This window comes from Gymnoscopelus braueri, assembly GCF_963280865.1.
Source record: "Gymnoscopelus braueri genome assembly, chromosome: 5".
Classification (NCBI taxonomy): domain Eukaryota; kingdom Metazoa; phylum Chordata; class Actinopteri; order Myctophiformes; family Myctophidae; genus Gymnoscopelus; species Gymnoscopelus braueri.
Window position 1 is genome coordinate 20088306 of NC_137606.1, and position 21884 is coordinate 20110189.

Consider the following 21884-nt stretch of genomic DNA (forward strand, 5'->3'; position numbering starts at 1 on the left):
TAGACCAAACACAATCTTTATTCATTGATTTAATTTGATCCAAGGCAAATTACAAATAAATATTGTTGGATGCACTTGTGTATCAAGGCCGATCTCCTCACATAAAGAGGGAAAGGAGCTCCAGAACTGGGCTATGACAACAAAGCTTAAATAGATTCAAAATAGAGACTATACATTTAACATTACATTAAGTATTTACAGTCAAGGAGAAGAATCACAACGAAACTAAATCAGGAATTGGACAGGCGTGTTATGTTTGCGTAACAGTAGCTAACACACACTGTCAAGAAAACGTTATCTATTAATCTTTGTGCAGTAATGTTTGGAACATCTCAGAAGTGGTTAGAGTCTAGAGTAGACTGAAGCCACTCAGTAACAGGAGAAAAGGCAACAGGTGTCACATTGTGGGAATGCCGAGGCTGAGATTCTGAGTGCTGTTGAGCACATGCACTCCATCACACATGTGCAGATGTGGAAATTGCTCAACTCGGCTACTCGGCCAGGAGGGCAATCCGTGAAGATAAATGTCGGCCATGGAACCAGAGGCCAACGTTGTAAAAGTGTGCAGATATTTCACTCAGCGCACCCGTTAGTGCGTTAAGTGATTTTCTTTTTTTGGTGCCTTTCATTCCATCTGTAACCAAACACCTTATTTGGACAAAGATGTAGTATTTTCATATTGCACGTTGTTTATAACAAAGCTTGGTGATGATTACATTAGACATTTGAGTGGTATGAGCAAACGGGACAGGCAAATGTGCTTTTCTTTTAGTGCACAATCATGGTCTGTAGGAGTAAAGACATGTATTATCACTGTGGTGAAATACAATGGGCCACATTTAGAGTACATGTACTGGGTGCAATTGTCATCATTTTGAACCAATGACAGGATAACCTTTACTAGACTTGGTATAGTATATGTTCACTAACCCCATTTCTAATTTGCCCTCTAATGACTGCCTGCTATTGGTGTCAAATGTGCTGCGGGACGCACTGTCCCAGCAGTACGTGTGTCAGGCTGTGTGGCAGTGGGAGGGAAACTAAATAAACCACTCAACAGGACTGAAAACAAGTGAACTGTGAAAAGAAACATGAGGGCTAATGGTTTCCTGACCTGCGGGAAACACGACGAGTCGCTAGGCACAACTAGGCTCGGATATTAGAAATAAATGAAAAGTAATCTTTGGGATAGGACAGGAATTTGAAACCGTAAAGGAAATTAGTAGAGAAGAAAAATTTAGCAAATCATCCAGTAACAGATTTATGGAAATCATCAGAGTCTTTTGTTGATTTAGCATCTGAATCCGAGCTGAAAAACAATCCCACAGCCCTGTTTACTCCACCCTGAGCTTCTCCTTGGAGTTCAACAGACAACCGCCCCACCAAAACCTGCTGTTTCATAACTCATATGTGACAACGACACAAGTCCTCCCCGGAAAGGACGGGGAAAAGGGAGGCAGCAACGTACAGGGAGGGCTCTCATCAACGCTTTGCCTCAACACAAAGCTCTTCGCACCGCTCCTCGAGGCTAAGTGATTTGTGTTGATTAGAATTTCAAGTAAAAGCGGTTTCTGAGGTGAGAGTAATGCTTGATTTATACTCGCACACCGGTGTCGTGCACCAGAAATACCACGATAATTTACAAGCTCACAACGAGTCACGTCACGACGCGTTGTGGGCTTGTAGATCTGTTATTTTTGGTATGCGACACTGCCGTGCAATTAAATCAGGCTTAAGGTTAGTACATCATGCACAGTAGAGGGAAACATTGCAACTCGGCCTCTATTCTCTGGCATCTGTATCTCATTTGCCCTATCCATCTTTATTTATGGTCTCTGGAGAACAAAGAGTAACCAAAGATTCAAGTAATTTGTGTAGTTTTTGTTTGGGGGTTGGTAGGGTGGCTTCCTGGAATATGGTACAAAAGTCACGGAGAAGACGTGGGGACAACCAAGTGCTGGTCTGTGTTTGGACGTTGAATCATGCCGCAGAGGTCTTCATTAGCTACTTGCCACCGTACATTCTCTCGATGTCGTCCTGGTAGTGCGATTTCAGCTCCTTGCGCTTGAGCTTGAAGGCGTCGGTCACTAGGCCAGTCTCGGGGGTCCATGGCTCTGGACTCAGACGGATCTTGCGCGGGAACTCAAACCGCTCCAGTTGGGCTGCAAAAGGGAGAAGGGAAACTCTATGAATGGATTCTTAAATGGTTTCATACTGGAACCAAACCACACTGGACTGCATCAAGTTTAATCAGAGGAAAGTGAAAACAGTGTTTTTATTAAGTCAGACAGACAGACAGACAGACAGACAGACAGACAGACAGACAGACAGACAGACACACACACACACACACACACACAGTAGGAAACCTGACGTGGAGACACAGTGCAGGTTATTTTTTTATGTCAATAACCCCCAAATTGATTTGTATTTGGCCATGGACTTGACACCCATTTGAAAACATGTGCTAATATTTTTTAAGAAAAATACTGAGAAAGACATTTTCTCTATGATGTTTGTTTTAGTTACTTTTATGAACACAATACAGTTTCAGTTAGTTATCGTATTTTTGCAGAACCTTGTTTTTATTTTTATTTCAGTTGACTAAAATGTTTGGGACTTTTTGTTTTCATTAATGTTAGTTTTAGTTAAAAATTAATAAGCCTGCTCCTCACCTGCCACGGCGGCCTCTGTGATGACCTTGAGCGCCAGCTCCTCCATGGCCACGTTGCTGCACAGCTCCTCCCACGAGCCCCGGACACCATGCTGCTCCGCCAGCGCCAGCAGCTGCTTCTGATTGGGCACCACGAAGCCAATCACGTACGTCTCGTCACTGTCACGCAGAGAGCAAGGAAGACAGCAAGAAAAGTCATAATTAACAACATGTAACAATGATACACACATAAGATGTACACACGTACATATTACATGTGTGCATACTGTATTTTATTGTCTATGAATCTGGAAACCACACATCTATCAGACATACACAGGGAAATCCTGCCATGCACAGAGATTACAGGTATTTAAGTATTAAATGAATACCCGGGATACCCTGTGCAAGTGCCGGGATATCCGAGGTATTTCTGCCCATTTGGGCAGAGGATGTATTGCGTTTTGACTTTGTATCAATAGAAGAGCAGGGAGAACAACTACAACCACCGCAGTTCTGTTAGTTATAATGAAATCACATTTTATTCACAAAAAAAGTCACAGATTGCAGCATTAAGCTTGGAAGCTTTTTTAGACACATACACACAAACACGCCACGTGTGCAGAAATCCACAAATGGGCGTGCACGCGCACACCATGCAAACACATGCACACAGGTGTGTGTGTACCTGTTGGCGTAGGCACAGATGTTGTCTATCAGAGAACAGTTCTTCAGCATGGCCTCCACCTTCCCCAGGGAGACATACTCTCCTGCCTGGAGCTTCACCAGGTCCTTCTTACGGTCTGCACACAAACAGTTCATCCACAGTTCAACTAATCCATTTCGTCGAATATACAAAAAAATATTTAACATTTTAATAAAATAATTGACTAATAATCTATCTGTCTGGCACTGCCCCTAGTGTGTGCAGTAGACAGTGTCCGAAGCCTTATGTTCAAGCGAACATGCTGTGTCCAAATTTATCACGTGCTCAGTACCTTTTAGTTAGTACACCTCTGTATACTGCCCTCCTGTGGTGTCAGACAAGGCAGCATCAGACGACTCACAGTGGCTTGTAATGACAGCATGAGGCTGCTGCTGAGAGCTCCAAGTGTGAGTACAAGCCATAGGTTTGTTAGTGTTGGGGTACCCTACCCACCTGCTCTGCTGTGCTACGTATGTATAGATTTATGTGTAGGGCATCTGAGCAGTAAATGACATCATCGCGGTCATAACCAAACCTATACGTAGTTCTGTCAGGTTCTCCTCTAGACTGTGGAACCATTGGTCACACATGTCTGTATGTTAGAAACTGAACATTGTGGAAGGTTTTTTGTCTGTTTCTTTTACAGTTTTTAGTTTTTGTTTATTTATTTATCAATTGTGTTGTTTTTATTGTGATATGGATCTCCCCTGGGTCGGAAATAAAGATTGCATGCCATTATAGACTAAAGTTCAAAAATAGTGAAAACAGCAGAGCTACAAGCTCACGATGAAGGATAAAATAAGTTGTTGTTGACTTATACAAGATTTAAAAAATATATCTTAAAAAAAAGCGCTTCTCGATTATTTGATTAATCAAAAATGTAATCGACAGAATAATTGCTAAGAAAATAATGTGTTTGTGTGTGTGTTCAAAACGAAGACGCTGGTGCAAAATGCAGGGTTACAGTAAGACGTAGGGGTGCACAATCTACGAAGAAAGGCAATACAAAATAAACATCCATTATGCATAGCAAACTGACGTAGATAAGAGACACGACTCGGGAGGACATTCTGGGAAGTGAGGTAAATTTAAGTCATCAGAACGGTTCCCTGGGAGCGGCCATGACAGACTGATGGACGACAATGAGGGTGGAAGGTTCTCTGGAAGAGACCCAGGAACACAGGGCATTTTGAGTGTGCTGATGATAATCCAGGGAAAACCCAGGAATTCAGAGTCGCCTTATGTTTATTAACCAGTTAAGCATTGCTATTTGCTACTGATGGTCCTTAAGAAAGCCTTTGAAAGCTAGGTAGGTAAAGTAAAGTCAAATTAAATACCATCTTCAGTGGGAAAGGTTCTTCTTTGATAGTTGGATGAGTATCAGCCAGCCTATCCATCCACCCATCCATCCAACTAGAGCTTTTCACAGATTCAAGACCAGAACCCTAATCTAATGGACCCGTGAATTTTGTTCCGAGACCCGACTGGTTCCGAGATATTTTTCAAATGACGGACCCGTCATTCCGAATTCAATCAACACTCCGGATTTTGCTGTGCATTTTGGTCTCATTCTCATCTAAAAAATATATATATATATATAAAAATAATAATAAAAAAAACGATTCACAGGAGGCAGGCAGTGATCACCCCATGCGCACAGTGCACACGCCCCCACCACCTCGTACAATTCAGCAGTCAAAGTCCTGGTCCTGGATGGACCTGTGAAATTGGTTCCGAGAACCGAGTGGACCCGACATTCTTTTTTAAAAGACGGACGAGATCTGATTTGTTCAGAGATATTACAGTTTTATGGACCCAACATACATGTACCTAAAAACAGAACTAGATGTTAGTTACTCCATAATGAAACCTAGCAGCTATATACTGTATCAGCCTACAATATGACATTACATTGTATGTTTTCACCTCGATGAATAAGGAATCCATGATCGCACACGCCACGTGCACATTTTGTTTCCAAGGAGGTATATTTTGGTGAGCTTGGTGTGCTCTCCGCTCTGACTGAACTGACAGCATGCGCTGTTGCGCTGCAGTAATCTGATCCCAGGTCAGCGTGATCGTCGTAGCACTTCATGCTTTTCTCTAGTGATCAGCGCTGATCACGGGTCTTCTCGGGTCCACTCAGGAATATAGCGACCCATTGTGAGTAAGTAAAGTACAAATACCTCAATGTACTTAGTTTCTTTTCACTATACATAATGATAAACAGACCCGAGGTCCGAGATAATAGAACCGGAACCGACCCGTGTCCGAGTGATTACGGTAAAACACGGTTCCGGTTTCGGTTCGGGTTTTTTCCAGAATCAGGGTAACCTGTGAAGAGCTCTATATCCATCCATCCATCCATCCATCCTTCCCTCCCTTCAATGCCTCCATCCTCACCAATAATCTTCAGACATCCATCTTTGTGGAACTCTCCTATGTCTCCGGTGCAGAACCACCGCTGGCCGCTCTCGTCTACATAGAAGTCCTCCTGGTTCTTCAGCTCCTTCTTATAGTAACCCATGGTTACGTTGGGCCCACCAACCAGGATCTCCCCTCGCGGGTGGGGGTTGTCTGTGCTACGGTAGCCACCTGGAATAGATTACAGTGGAATCAATACCAAACGAATGGCCATGGTTGTGTTTTGTACAATAGACGGAGGATAAAGCACTACTACGTTGACTTCAGTCGGTCTGATCAACATGTTACAATAGACCCATGAACTACTGTATAAGATAAGACACAGAGATATGAGATGAATTAGATGAAATGATTATGCAGTCCACAGAAAGGGGTCCCTGAGGGGGTTCCAGAGGGTCCCTAGCAAAACGAGGAACAGTTTAACCACTTTAACCCTATTTTATTGCAAGATCCACAAGCTCGCAACGTGACGTGTTGCGCGTTTGTACTGTAGGTCAGCAAAAAGAAAAATTTGAACAAGTTTGAATTTTTTTTTAAACTAATCTTCTCTTCTCTCTCTTTTGTGCCAGGGTCCCTGGCACATTTTTTTTTCAGATGGGGGTCCGTGACCAATCAATTTGGGGGTCACTGACATGAAAATGTTTGAGAACCACTATTGTAAACAGTGCAGGAGAGTGGAGTGATGTCCTTACAAGGCTATGAGCAGACTGAGGTTTCTGTGGTTGCTGCTCATAGGAGACGTGGTGAAGTCTCCCCTGCGAGACCTTTCTCACCAGACAGCTCATGTGGACAGAACCACCTAAGCTGCAGTTTTCTTAAAAGTGTGTATCTGTCTGTGTGTACCTGTGTGTTTGTGTGCATTGGTGTGTATCTCTGTGTGTGCATGCGTGCATTGTGACTCATATACAGAATTTGAGCTATCTTCAAGGCATAGATTGTGTTTGTGTGTGCGCACGTGTGTGTGTGTGTGTGTGTGTGTGTGTGTGTGTGTGTGTGTGTGTGTGTGTGTGTGTGTGTGTGTGTGTGTGTGTGCGTGCTTGTGCATGTACTACAGTATGTAAGTGAGGAGAGTGCGGGGGTTCCAGGGGGTCCCCAGCCAAATTATTGATAACTTAGGAACCAAACTGACCCTTGCAGGTCTGTAACTCAGAGAGTGTACAAATGGAACCAAATAGACCCTTTGGTTCCATTTGCACACTCTCAGAGTTATGGGGGTCCGTGGCCTAATGCATACCAAACTGGGGGTCCTCGAAATGTAAGAGTTTGAGAAGCACTGCTGTGGGGTGAGTGTGTGAGCTGTGCACGACACGTGTGTGATGTATTACTGTGTGTACAGTCAGTGATGAACTGTGTTTGTCACCTACCCTCCAGCCAGTCCTTCAACTTGATCTCACTGCAAACCAGGGGCCCGCCAACTCTTCCTGTGCTGTAATCCCACACTGGAATAACACACACACACACACACACACACACACACACACACACACACACACACACACACACACACACACACACACAAATTATCACAAGCTATGCCGATTAGTGAGATGCACGCTATAGCATCTGTGCACAACATCCATCGCCACGGCAACCAGGCACTGGACGCCCTCCCCCGCCTCTCGCCATGGTAACCCCATCCCCAAAGGAATGTCCCACAGCCCAGTGTTTTTCCAGCTTCAGACTGCTTGGGAAAAGAGCTCCCCAAATATTTCCATAATTTCACAAATGGGCTGAGTGCGTCACGGGGTGCGTCTAAACACAATGAGTGGAGAGAGTGTCACATCATCACAGAGAAATGTCCCGGCATCCTATTATTCCAACGATCCATGCTTTCACGTTCTTGTTGTCTTGCAATATGAAAGGGAGTGGAAACAAAATAAATTAGGTGTCTATTATTGCTGTGGTCAAATTCTTAACCCATTCAATCCGGGAAAGCATCTGTGTCATTTTAGATTTGAGCTATGAGTATGACCATTATTTTATACTCTGGCTATTCAAAAATAGCAGATACAGAAGCAGCGCGGCTACGAGCTTGTAAATCTGCTATTTTCGAAAAATTTAGATTTCTTTTGCAAATCTTTGAATATATCTTTTTTAAAGCGAACATTTGTAACTCAAATCTTTGCTTCTGGGGGTGTCCCTGGAACAAAATATTTGTCAAATGTTCGCTTAACACATTGCGTGCCAATCGCGTAGATCTACGCGAACCTACAGTAAATAATTGCGCAGCGTGCCAGTCGTGTAGATCTACAGGTTCACATTTCATTGTAGGCCTCATTCGCCACGACACATTTCATTGTAGCATCACCGGAAACGGAAATATCCGTATCCGGAGATTTTCGTTCCCATCCGCCTCCACTCTAATGCGGAAACTAAATCTCCATTTTCTCGGTTGTTGTTTTTCCTCATCGCTGATCGCTGTTTAACATAAACCGCTGTAGCTTCAAAATGGCCGATCGCCGATCAAAACGGTCTTCTCTGGGCGTCTCACACAGCTCTCACAGCTTGAACGCGCGATTTTAAGGTATTTAGCGAGGTCTGTGGCGACGTGAAAAAAACAAAAAAACAACAATAAATCGCTGGCACTGGTGAGTACATTATGATATTAAACTCTGGCGTGGAATGTGTTAGAATACATATTAAAAGATTTGCAAAAATGTTCAAGATTAAAAACAAATAGCAGATAGCCAAATAAATGTAAAATGACAGAGATGCAGAAGGCTTCTCAGAAGGCTATGTATAGGATACTGTCTGAACGTCACTGCAGAAACCTCTTATCTCCATATTCTAACTTTTTGAGTTTTTTTCCGTAAATGGATGCCCTACTTGATCCTACTACTGCGTCACACAAAAGCATCAAAAGTAGCCGATCCACAAGCTGGAGTTTTGAGCTTGTAGATCTGCTACTTTTGCTATACTTTTGAATTTGAATCCTGAAAAGTAACACTTTTGGACATAATGAGGTTTCCACCCGACAGAGACCATATCCTTTTGTTATGTGGTCTATAACAACCACAGCACCGCAGTCATGCAAGCGGTCGGTGACACGAAGGTGGTCTAGGTCAGTGGTTCTCAACCTTTTCAGGCCGTGACCCCCAAACTAATCATATTTGAACTGGGGACCCCCCATTTTGTTTGACTCCGCTCCACAGATAAATATTGTGAAAATAGCTGATCTACAAGCTCACAACGTTGTGAGCTTGTAGATCGGCTATTTTCACAATATTTGCCTCTTTCTTATTATTATTTGACAATTTGGCCAATGTTTTATAGTATAGTTTGTTGATTACTTTTGATGCAGTAATGGTCTTTTTCTTTTCTTTAATTTATTAAAATGTTTTAGGTATTAAAAAGGTCTTAAAAGTCCATAAATCGTCACTTCACTGTCATCTGGGGACCCTCCAAAATCATGTGGGGACCCCCCTGGGGGTCCCGACCCACAGGTTGAGAACCACTGGTTTAGGTCATTGGTTCTCAAAGTGGGGTCCGGCGACCCCCAGGGTCCCCGAGGGTCCCCAGCAAAATGTGTTAATATAGCGTCCCAATCGTTTAAGCATATTTTACACTTCGGCTATTCAAAAATAGCAGATATCAGTGCCGCGCTATGAGCTTGTATATCTGCTATTTTTGAAAAAATCCCTGGCACAAAACATTTTTGAGATGGGGGGGGGGGTCTGCAGCCAAATGCATTTTGGGGGTCCTTGACATGAAAAAGTTTGAGAACCACTGGTTTAGGTTACCAGTTCGGTAAGTCAACCCAGGTTTTCCCAGTCTAGCTATGCGTGCGTTCACATAAAAGTGGCGACGTTTGCAGCATTTGACCGCATTGTTGTCTATCGTTGAATGAGAATGTAATCTGATCCTGTAAAGGTTTAAATGTATTAAAATAAAAGATCTCCAGAGGCGTATCTGTGGCGGACGAGCAGATATGCCCATATGAACAGGTCATGCCCGACGTCAGCGCAAATCGGCATGTGATATGCATATGTCCGTACAGTAGGGGTGTGCCGATATATCGTCCCGCGATATATCGCGATACGTTTTCGTGACGATATGTATCGTTTTGAGAAAAAAAAAATATCGTTTTCAAAAAAAAAAACTTTTTTTTTTTTTTTTTTTTTTTTACAATAATGATAATCAGGCATGCAAACAGCCCCGAGGTGAAAAGGGTGACAACATGTTTTTTTTTCGGGTCAGGTATCACACTATTGCCCTATTTTGATTCAAAACGGCTATTGTAGCTGAAAAGCTACAAGTTCGCATATCTGAATAATGCAAAAACAGAATTATTTGTTTGCATTTGCTTTTTTTCTCCCCCATATATTTTTCATAATAAAAAAAGTGCGTATCGTATCGTATCGAAATCGTATCGAAGTTGTGAGCCAAATATCGTATCGTATCGTTTGGTGAAATTAGTGTATCGGCACACCCCTACCGTACAGTATATGGACTCAACATACCCAACGTCAGCGCAGATCTTTGTCTTTATAAGATGCATAGCTGTAAATTAATATATTTTTCTCATTTGAAGTATGTCTACCTGTAAGTCAAGCCTTAACTCTTTAAGACTGGGAACACATCTGTGTCACTTTAGATTTCTTTGGCTATTCAAAAATAGCAGATATATGAGCTCATAGTGCGGCACAGAGTGCCGCACTATGAGCTTGTAGATCTACTATTTTTGGGATGTGTGCAAATCTTTGAATATATATATTTTTTAAGCGAACATTTATAACTCAAATCTTTGCTTCTGAGGGGGTCCCTGGAACAACATATTTTACAAAATTTGAATACATATTCAAAGATTTGCAAGAATGTTCACGATTTTTCAAAAGTAGCAGATCTACAAGCTCATAGCGCTATGACCTTGCAGATCTGCTATTTTTGTATAGCCAAAGAAATCTAAAATGACACAGATGCGTTCTCGGTCTTAATGGGTTAAATTAAGATCCTATTGTGTGAGTGTGCATGGCAAATAAGCCTGGATGCCATTCTGACAAAGGGAACATCTCCAGACATGTTCAGTGTCTCCAGTCTTTGTTATACATGCACAGTGACACATCAGACATACAGTAAATGTGGACCATACAGTGCCTGGAATGTCTCACTGCAGTCAGTACGCTCATGTGGTTTGAGGTTCCTTCAGTATCATGAATATGATTAGCTAGTCCTATCTGACTGTCAGTATTTATTTTTCCATAGCCCCCCCCCCCCCCATCTTTCCACTGACCCCACCATCGATCAATCTGGGCTCTGTCTCCTCCCCTCATGATTTTATCTCTCTCTCTCCATTTTTCTACAACTCCTTTCTTCCTTTGTCGAGCAACTCCCCCTTTTCTCAAACAGCAACCCTCTCTGTTCCCCCTCTCTTATTATAGCCGCTAGTATTGTTATTGGGGTTATTATAGTTGTTAAAAACGTTTATGTTGTTGTTGTTGTTGTTGTTGTTGTTGTTGTATTACTGTTGTACACTGTTGTCTCCCTCCCCTCTCCCTGTCGCTGTATCTCTTCTCACTCTGCCCCATTTGAAAGATTTCTGCCCAGTGCCCACCCTGGAGCCTGGTTCTGCTTGAGGTTTCGTCTTATTAAAGGAGTTTTTCCTTACCACTGTTGCCAAATACTTTCTCAGGGCCAGGGGGTAGGTTAGGTCTCTGTTCTATTATGTAAAGTGTCTTGAGGCAACTTGTTGTGATTTGGCACTTCAATAAAAATGTAACTGATCCCTCCACCTCTCTGTATGAATCTGTTCCATTCATCTCTCCTCTCTATCCTTCCATTCCTGTCTCTTTCCTTCAAACGCCTCTCCTCATAAAAGTCGGATAACTGAGACCATCACACTGTACTGCCAATATACTGTGCTGTATCAATATACTGCAATATACTGTACTACCAATATACTGCAATATACCTTACTATCTACAGTATATACTGTAATGTACTGTTATGTAACAGATTTACATAACAGTACTACCAATATACTGCAATATACCTTACTACCAATATACTCTACTACCAATATAAAGTATAGCTCTAAGTACGTCACACTTTGGCCAAAAACAAGTTAGGAGCCCAATTGATTTTCTAGCGGGACTTTTAAACTCCTAACTCTTGCTTCCATGATGTGTAATGCAGTGGGGTCTGGTCCCCATTAAACATTTTCAGATTATAACAATCATTTTAACCCCTTTATCCATATTTTATACTTTGGCTATTCAAAAATAGCAGACATACAAGCTCATTGCGCGGCACCGAGTATGAGCTTGTAGATCTGCTATTTCTGAAAAATCTTGAAAATGTGTGCAAATCTTTCAATCTTTGCTTCTGGGGGTCCCTGGCACAACATATTTTCAGATGGGGGGTTCGCGCCCACATACATCAATTTGGGGATCATTGCTGGCACGAAAAAGTTTGAGAACCACTGGTACAGTATAATGAATGTACGTATGTATGGCTCTTACGTTCGCTGATGGTGCCAGCTCCACAGGTCTCTGTCAGTCCATAGCCCTGTCCCACGGGACAGCAGAGACACACGTTCATGAAGCGCTGCGTGGCGGCAGAGAGGGGCGCTCCGCCCGACAGCAGCACCCGCGTACGGCCGCCCAGCAGGGAGCGAACCTTCTTGAACACCAGCCTGGGGCACAAGGGAGCCAAGACGGGAGGGTTAGGACTGTCAGTCACCATTATGACATTTTCCTCGACGATCAATTATCGCTCGAATAATTGCGATTAACGATTTGATTGTGTTTCCGTTGTTGAACATTAGAACGTTATGAATAGAAATTACATTTCTGTTCGGCTTTTAGGCAGGGTTTGTAAACGAAAGTCGCACAGGGCAGATATGACAAATAACTTCAATATTTAATAACTTTATACTTAAAACAAAACACATTAATAGCGGAAATAGGCGATCTACAAGCTTAAAACGCGTAGCATCTTATAGATCTGCTATTTCCACTAGTTTTGAAAATGTTTGAACATTTTTCAACATGGAAATGATTATGACTGTTAAAAATAAAAAAAGATTATCTCAAATAATTGCCATTAGGCGATTATAATTATAATTGTGACAGGGCCGGTAGAGAGGACAATCGATTCATTTGTTTATGTATCCAGGAACCTGCCTGTATGTGTTTCCACAAGTGCGTGTGACTGCATATACTGTATGCATTCGTGACTGTTAATTTGCAAAATTAATCAGGGATAACACGATTTGTGTGTGTGTGTGTGTGTGTGTGTGTGTGTGTGTGTGTGTGTGTGTGTGTGTGTGTGTGTGTGTGTGTGTGTGTGTGTGTGTGTGTGTGTGTGTGTGTGTGTGTGTGTGTGTGTGTGTGTGTGTGTGCCGTACTTGTCACATAGAGGTGTACTTTGTCCCTTGGCCAGCTGCTCCAGTTTATAATTGTAGGCGAGGATGAACAGGGTTTTCTGAACACAATTCATCTCCTCCACCTTGGTCATCACGTTCTTATAGATACGATCCATGATCTCCTAAAGACAGAGAGAAACAAACGGAGAGACGGGGGGAGTGTTAAACCATGAAGGCAGAGAGTGAGAGTGGAAGAGAGAGAGCTAAGTTTTAAGAATAAATAAGAGAAAAAGGAGTAGAGTTAATCTATAAATGCATGTCTGTGTGTTTCCCCATGTATCTCGAGAACCATCTGACCGATCGACTTCAAACTTGTCATGTGTATCGCCAAGGACGAGAGTGAGTGACGTGCCAAGTGGGAAGTCGGTCGGATCAGGGATTGTCTAGAAGATCTATAAATCCACAAATCTCTGTATCTGACTGTCTGGCTGTGTCCATTTCATGCCCATAATATGGAGATCACTGAAGCCATCAATATGACATCATAGTACTAACGTAGACTACGTAGACTGGCCTTTCAAGCACTATGACAAAGGGTAGTCTGACAACAGGTGCAACGGATATTGCATAACCCATGGGCATGCGTTCCCAACGGGCATCAGCCTAGTATAGATAGATCAAAACGGGACATAAGATGAAAAAGAGTGAGAGGAGAAAGGGGAAAGAGACTAAAACAGAACACGAGTGGAAGAGAGAGACAGTGACGAAACGGATGACAAAAGAAAGAAAAAAAAAACAAAGCGAATGGGATAAAGAATGCGGCAGAGAGAATGAGCACAGTGGGATGGAGTAATATACTGTAGATATATTACAGAGAGTGACAGTGCCAACATCTTTCAAAAATCTTGGTCAGTAATGTTAAGTCCTATTTCTCTCCAGCCAAAACACACAGATGTGTGTCCAACGCTGCAGAGCTGCTATCCTCCAGCTCCTAATAAGGGCCTTTGGACTGGACCCAGAGCAGGCTCTGACACCTGGAGGGCCTGGTCCTACACTGGCCCAGATAAGACCGCAGTGAATGATACCACTGTCTCCACCACAAATACCATGGCCAGATTAAGGCTACTAGTCATATGCACTGTACACACATGCTCTTATGCTGTATATCCAAAGCTATTGATTTTGTGGGTGCAACGTGGTTCATAGCGTATGTGTAAACTCACTCCTAAAGCCCGATTTATACTTAGTTGCGTACCAGTGTCGCACGTGAAAACAGGCAATCTGCAAGCTCACAAGCTTGTAGTGTAAATCAGGCTTTTCTCCCACTGTGTCACTTATCCCTTACAAAGTGGATAAGTGTAAATCCAGCTTCTGTCACACGGTGCCAGTGAGCGTGTTTGTGATTAACATCAAGTGCATGCCAGTGTCTAATGACAGTTACTCAGGCTGGTGTTAGGCATATGAGGCTGAAGGTACAGTAGTGTATACAGTAGGTGACAAAACCTTACAAATCATTGTTTTAATGTCACGTTGCAGTTGGCTATGCTAGTGGCTTCTATCAAGGTTGAACTGACAAAAAATATGAAATGATCTATGATGTATTACATGTTGGTTGCTGGGTGAGGGTGTGGCCTTAATATGTAAGTTGAGTTTGCTAAGATGGTGAGTTGAGGAGGCATGGGCTGTGGTGTTTAACTGGGCTATACAAAAAAAACGTGCCTTCCCTTGCCTAGGGCTAGGTCAGAGGTTCCAAAACTTTTCCATGCAAAGGACCCCCAAAGCCTTTAGCTAAGCTACTTAGCCTTAGCTAAGTTTCACCCGTGTCAGTTGAAAAGGGCCCGTCCTCCCAGTCTCGAGGGCCGATTTGCAAGAATTGAACAACTCGCCCACTAATAGAAACTGGTCATGGTTACTGTGATAAGTTTACATTGCATGATATTTCTTGATATTATGCCTGGTGGTCAGTACCGCGGGAAGTAGGGGTGCTGGGGGTGCGGCCGCCCCCCTCCCCCCAGGTACCGCACCCCCCATAATTTTTTTTTCGGTAAAATCAGGCAGAAATAAGAATTAAATATCATAACTCTAACCTAACCCTAACCCTAACCCTAAAACCGAAATAAATAAACCAAAAACTGGGAAAAAAACGAACCCAATCCGCCCAGAACCGCAGCGCGCGTGCATGAGGTGCGCATACCGCACCGCTAACATAAAAGGTCTTCCCGCGGCTATGCTGGTGGTAACCCGTTTGGCTATCTGGGGCTGGTGCTGTTCGGACTTTGAAATCATGACGAGAAAAGGAAAGTGATTTTCTCTCGATGAAAATCGTAGTCTCTCTCGGTGTTCCTCCTTGGGTAGTCTACTCAAACATCGAGAAACAGTCATGGCTAGTTTTGAAGACAGAAAACGAATATTTAAGGGGAAAGCACTTGTGGTGCTTGTCAAGTAGGGCGTCATGTTAGCTCTTGAAACGGGCCCCAGATGCGTAAGGCCTTGACTACACGTATATGAATATATTTTTGACCTCCGTTTAAAAACAATAAAATCCTGTCCACATGACCTTAGTTAAAAAGTATATATATCCCTACACATGTAATGCAAAAAACTAATTTAATATGGAAGCGCCTTCCCGATCAGCAGCAGATCAGGAACGCACTGTGTTAAATTTGGCACAGGCTGTTAAAACATCGCTTTAAATGGTTGTTTCACAGGATTTTTTTACCAGTTTCCAAAGCACGCTGGTCTAAGAAGAGACTGACCACTAGTGTCACGTGTTCGTCATATTCTCAACATATTTTCGATCATGGCTGTCCTTTAAGCCAATGGGGATACTTTCCCATACTCTGAACAGGCGGTCTCGTCCTCCCAAGCTATGGCTACTATGGCTACTAGACACGCCTGCCATCGGTTCAAATCACCGTGACACAGAGTAATATATAGGACTGAAGTGAAAAAGTCCCTAAAAATGTAATTAAAGTACTTGAGTAAATGTACTTAGTTACTTTACACTGCTGCATACGAGCGTAGCGTGCGTTCTGGCCTAGCAGTGTTGCCAGATTCTGCGAGACAAATCAGGAACCAGGTCTATGAAAACAAGCCACGCATACACGGCACACCCACCCACCCACCCACACACACACACACACACACACACACACACACACACACACACACACACACACACACACACACACACACACACACACACACACACACACACACACACACACACACACACACACACACACACACACACAGAAAAAAGAAAGCAAGCTGGTATACATGACTGTGTGTCATGTCTTGTTTTTATTTGACCACTCCCTCTTACTAAAGGCATACTGTATTTAGAAACTCTGGACTGCCTTTGCATTTTTTATATGCCGTTCGGAAATAGGTGAAAAATTGATTGTTTCGCGGGGCCTCACAATTCTGGATGGCAATGCTATGTGACTGGGTCCTGGAGCTGCCTGGACCTACAATGAAGAGAGGGTGGTCACACTATAGGGCTAATTCAGAACGGGGTATCTTGCAGACTTCAACTGCGGATGCTGTGGACTAAGTTGGATGTCTAATATTGGTTATTGGGTGCAGCAGACGCCATTGCGTTCCAGTGAAGTGGTTCAGCTAATGCAGCAATGCTAAGTTGTAAACTTGACATTAGTCCTAACAGTGCTAACCAAACATAAACAACCTGTTATATATATCCACCATTATTGTTGTCGTTATAATGAGCATTACGAAAAGCAACAATGGGCATGTGCAAATTGAGTTGTGACTTAGTTTCTCCAAACACTCGTAAGGGTTAACCTGAAACGGATCTTCACTTTAGAATATGTTTTTGAAAAGCCGTTTTTATACGGACGAAGTTCCCAAAACTAAAGGAAATGTTTGTTTTGCAAAATATCCATGCTAGCGTGGACAGGGCCTAAGGCTGCCTCTGGCAACAACGACGCACCCAGACCCAAACAAAGTCAATCATAACAAATAACTGAGTGAAGCAGCCATCTCATGGCAGGGGAGCACCTCCTGTGCACGGCAGGCATGGAAACTGATGACTCCTAACCAGAAGGGCAGAACAGACAAATGGACCCAACGCACAGCAACAGAGTCCATTTGTTTGCAGCAAGGGAGGTTATTATAGTTTTGCATGTTTCATGAGTGTTTGTTTAGTTTTGACTTTTCGTTTTCAATTTCAGTTTTTTTAAAAAGCATAGTCTTAGTTTAGTTTTTATTAGTTTTAGTGTTAGTTTTAGATTTAGTCAGGGGGAGATAAAACAAGCTCAGACAAACAGTGAAAATACTCATCATGGTTGTGAGCTTAGATATTAGCTATTTTCTATTCTTTAACACTGGCACAGCTAAAAATATGGAAGCTAATGGAAGACAAGATTTCATATGATCATATCCACCCACAATATTAGGCTCACGTATGAAATATTGACAAAGACTAAAACTAAGATCAATTTCTCTATGATTTTAGTTTGTTTGAGTTATTTTTGTAAACACAGTTTCAGTTAGATATCGGATTTTTTGTAAAGCCTTGTTTTTATCTTGATTTCAGTTAACCAAAAATGTTTTCCAGTTGTAGTTTTCGTTATTTCATTAGTTTTAGTTAACTATAACTAGACCATACCTGTTGGGGGATATGAGCACCCACGCTTGTTTCACGGATGTGGCAACACCGGCGCTTGTTTCGCCCACATGATTTTGGGAGCCAGCGAACACAAAAACGCTAATAAACAGCTGACATTTGGGGAAAGGGAAAAACGGGCTTCGGTGTTCCGTGCACATGTTAATGGTCAATGGCTGTGAGCAAATGCAGCTCAATTGCTCCAGCCACTGAGGAGAACCGGGCAGAAGAGATTTTGGTCACAGAGGCACGCACAGAGCTTTGTAGAATTATAGGATGATGATAGGCCTGGTTTGCAGCACTCTTTGCAGGGTGCGAGCGAAGGGTCTCATGGAATGAAGCAAAATAAAATCTCACGACTGAAAAATGTTGTATGGCCAAGTTCTACGATTGATTTGTGAAACAGTGTTGAAAGGAGTCACTCACACTAAGCGCCGTTTCCTAAACAACAAAATAAATCACAGATTGAGGCTTTAACCTTTGCTTTTATGAAATAACCTGAGACCACTATGGTTTCATGGAAGATGCTTTTTGACCAATTTAAATGCTCTAATCTTAAAATAATAACTGAAGATCGCCCTTGTAGATCAGGCTATTTTCGCTATTTTCTTTACCAACACACAGACGTAAAGGGTGTTCAATGGCCCTGATTTATGGAAAAAAATTCAAAAGCGTCAAAATGGAGTTGGCTGGTTTCTGCCGGACAGCAACGATATACAAAGCTCACAGTGCGTCACTTCGTGCTGTCACTTCGTGCCGCGTTGCGTGCTTGTACATCTGCTATTTAATTATTTTTTTTTAAAAATCTTTAAAAGTGTGAGAACTACTGATTTAGAAGGCATCATTTTGTAGAATCGGCCTGCAGGTCAAAATGGGTTAACCCATTTAGACCTGGAACGCATCTGTGTCATTTTGGATTTCTTTAGCTATTCAAAAATATACAAGCTCATAGCACTATGAGCTGGGGACAAGGTGCTCCCAGGCCGTTGCCCAGGCTGTTGCCCAGGCTGTTGCCCAGGCTGTTGCCCAGGCTGTTGCCCAGGCCGTTGCCCAGGCTGCGAGTGATGCGTGTGACTGGACGCTGTGTCCACTCGCTAATGTCCAAGATAATTTGAGGGGACAACAATCGGAAACCCACTAAAACCAAGAACACTTCATTATCCAGCCCTGCTGCAGAGTGGTTTAGAAAAGAAGAACTTCGGGCCACATTTAAATGGAGGAAAGGGCACAAAGTACGATAAACAATAAAAAACAGCTGTTGTGCATGTGTGTGTGTGTGTGTGTGTGTGTGTGTGTGTGTGTGTGTGTGTGTGTGTGTGTGTGTGTGTGTGTGTGTGTGTGTGTGTGTGTGTGTGTGTGTGTGTGTGTGTGTGTGCGTGCGTGCGTGCGTGCGTGCGTGCGTGCGTGCGTGCGTGCGTGCGTGCGTGCGTGCGTGCGTGCGTGCGTGTGTGTGTGTGTGTGTTTCAAATGTGTGTGTAGGAGGATAAAGCAGTGAGAGAGAGGAAGTAGACATGGGATTCAGCAGCCTGTTGTCATATCACAGCAAACACTGTGTGTGTGTGTGTGTGTGTGTGTGTGTGTGTGTGTGTGTGTGTGTGTGTGTGTGTGTGTGTGTGTGTGTGTGTGTGTGTGTGTGCGTGTGCGTGCGTGCGTGTGCGTGTGCGCTTGTGCGTGTGCGTGTACGTGCATGCGTGCACACGTCTGTGTGTGTTTGCGTGTGTATGTCATGGGGAACACCGCACGGGGCTTTCTCACGTTCAGTTTACAGCTGTGAACGGTTCCAGACACAGGGGCCCAGGGGTGGGGGAGGCTGGGGGGGGGGGGGGGGTGTCCCCTCATGGGGAGAGGGAGAGAGTCCCCTCATGGGGAGAGGGAGAGAGAGACTGAGAGAGATAAAGAAAGAGAGTATGGAGGACGCTGGTCATGTAAAGCGGAGATTGAGTCAAAACAACAGTATGCACACACATAATATATACCTGCATATGGATACATTTGTACTGTGTCATAAATATATATATTTTTATCTCATCTCTTTTTCACACTCTTGAGGAAAGTTGCTACCAGCTCTATGCACACACAAATATGGGTTCATCAGAGTAAAGATAAGCCCTTTCCTCGTCACTTAATTATCACACAGTGACATCAGCCTTGCTTTTCCGGTGCAAAGCAATTCCTTGCAAACTGGAGCATCATGGGTTAGTCAAGCTAGTGCTTCATTGTATGTGTATGTGCATTGCAGTGTGTGTGTGCGTGTGCGTGTGCGTGTGTGTGTGTGTTTATTGCAAAGGGCTCAAGGCTCACAACATTGAACACAACCTTTCCGATGGGTATTCATCTCGTCAAGATATACTCCCATACTTAAAACACTTACGCTCTATATACTTTGTTGTGCAATGAATAGCGAAGATAGCTGATCTACAAGCTGACAGCGCATCACGATGTGACACGTGACATGATGCGTAGATGCGCTATTTTCGCTATTTTTTTGAATTTTCCGCCTACAGGTTGAAAGTGGTTAAAATGGATATGGATATTTAAAGGAAGTTGATATATATATATTTTTAGAGCATTAACACAGCTGTATTGAGTTCTGAGCGAAGCCAGCTGCTTCTATAGTGTAGCCAGTCAGAGTTGAGCCTCAGAGGCCACCGTAGGACAGCTACACTGTCACTTCCTCATTGGCAATCAGTGTGAGTATTTAAATGCCCTGCAGTCTAGCAAACATAGACTGCTTGGTGGTGCTGGCTGTGGGCCTTGCGACCTGAGTCTCATGCATGTTCTATATTATTTTCCTGCCTGGCTTGAGGTCATGTTGTCTTGAGTCCCGAAGTGACGAGTACATGTACCGAGAGGGCATAATATGAAAGAACACAGACAAAAAGTTCTCACGACTGCTGTTTTGTTTTAGCCTGCCGAGGTGCACAGCCGACCGGGTGCAGGGGGTCACGTAGGATCACTGTAGCCCACGACCCTATAAAGGTTTGCTGTGTGGTGTGAACGCGAGCACCTCTTTGCACGGTGCCTTCTTGCATGCTGTGTGCTTAAGTTGTGTGTGTGTGCTTAGTCTTTTGGTCGTCAGCTGGGCGAAGGTTAGCCTACCCTTTTAGCTTAGCTTCCCTAGCTTAGTCCCCCCCCTGTTTAATGGTTGACTGTGATATCTACTTGGAGGTTCAACATTCAGCATTATTGTATATAGGCCTACTGTGATTACATTGGTTTTTAGTGATTAGTTATACCGCATTTGTGTTTTGTAATTAGGCTTTTAATAAACAGTACAGTACTATGTATATTGAAATATGTTTCCGTCCTAAACTTGAATAAACTTCCTTATGTTTGGGGGAAACTCAAGTCTCAGTCCTCATTGTCGAGCATATGTTGGGGAACCCGATTTACAGAGGTTATTCATTCTTTAATTTCCTTGATACTAACATCATCAAGGTGGCGTAGTCAATTATTACCATTAAGAGTAAATCCCTTGCCTCAGCGACAGAGACCAGAGCGGGCCGGTGACAGCACCCCTGACTGGATGATTCCACCGAATAGATTAGAGTCCCGAGTAGAGACAGACCTTGGCCGGCTGCACCCTGTCAGAACCACTCTCTGGTAGTGGCCTGCTGGACCAGGAACAAAGGCAGAAGCAAACTACTGAACCTCCGCCAGACAAGACCAAAGGCCATCCAGTAGAGAGACTGGGCTCTAACTTGCACGCCGCCTTACCCCTTATGCCTTAACTTCTTAGGCATTTTTTACTATTTTGAAAAACATTTTAAAATGGTTCAAATATAGCCGATCTACAAGTTCACAATGTGTCGTTGTAGATCGGGTTTTTAAAATAGTAAAATATGCCTTCAACTCTTTGGCATAAGAGGTAAGGCAAGATAGGGCCCACAGAGAGATTTTGAGTGACAGACTAAGAGCGGGTGAGGTGAAAAAAAGAGGGAAAACTGACTTAACAAACAAACAACAATTTATATGGTGTTGTGTTGTGTTGTGTTGTGTTGTGTTGTGTGGACGTACTGGAACAGCGGCCATCAGAGTTGGCTGCAGAACACTGGTGTCTCCTTTACTGCCTGCCTTTATCTTTGTCGACTACAGGGGAGAAAATGGACAGAACAATCACAAATGATGTTAATGACAGATTTCTTATATTTTTCTTCAACCATGAACTTGG

The 21884-nt window shown here is 43.2% G+C and overlaps 1 protein-coding gene across 1 annotated transcript in view; it reads right to left on the reverse strand.

Moving 5' to 3' along the window:
* Positions 1 to 21884, reverse strand: part of acsl3a (acyl-CoA synthetase long chain family member 3a) — a 40530-nt gene continuing 18646 nt past the window's right edge. The window contains exons 7-14 of the mRNA XM_080427998.1: positions 21731 to 21802; positions 13129 to 13268; positions 12242 to 12414; positions 7148 to 7222; positions 5763 to 5954; positions 3342 to 3456; positions 2676 to 2833; positions 1 to 2162 (exon numbers count right to left, since the gene is read on the reverse strand). Coding sequence (XP_080284124.1) covers positions 2005 to 2162; positions 2676 to 2833; positions 3342 to 3456; positions 5763 to 5954; positions 7148 to 7222; positions 12242 to 12414; positions 13129 to 13268; positions 21731 to 21802 — 1083 coding nt within the window. The 3' untranslated portion in view covers positions 1 to 2004. The remainder of the gene's footprint in view (positions 2163 to 2675; positions 2834 to 3341; positions 3457 to 5762; positions 5955 to 7147; positions 7223 to 12241; positions 12415 to 13128; positions 13269 to 21730; positions 21803 to 21884) is intronic.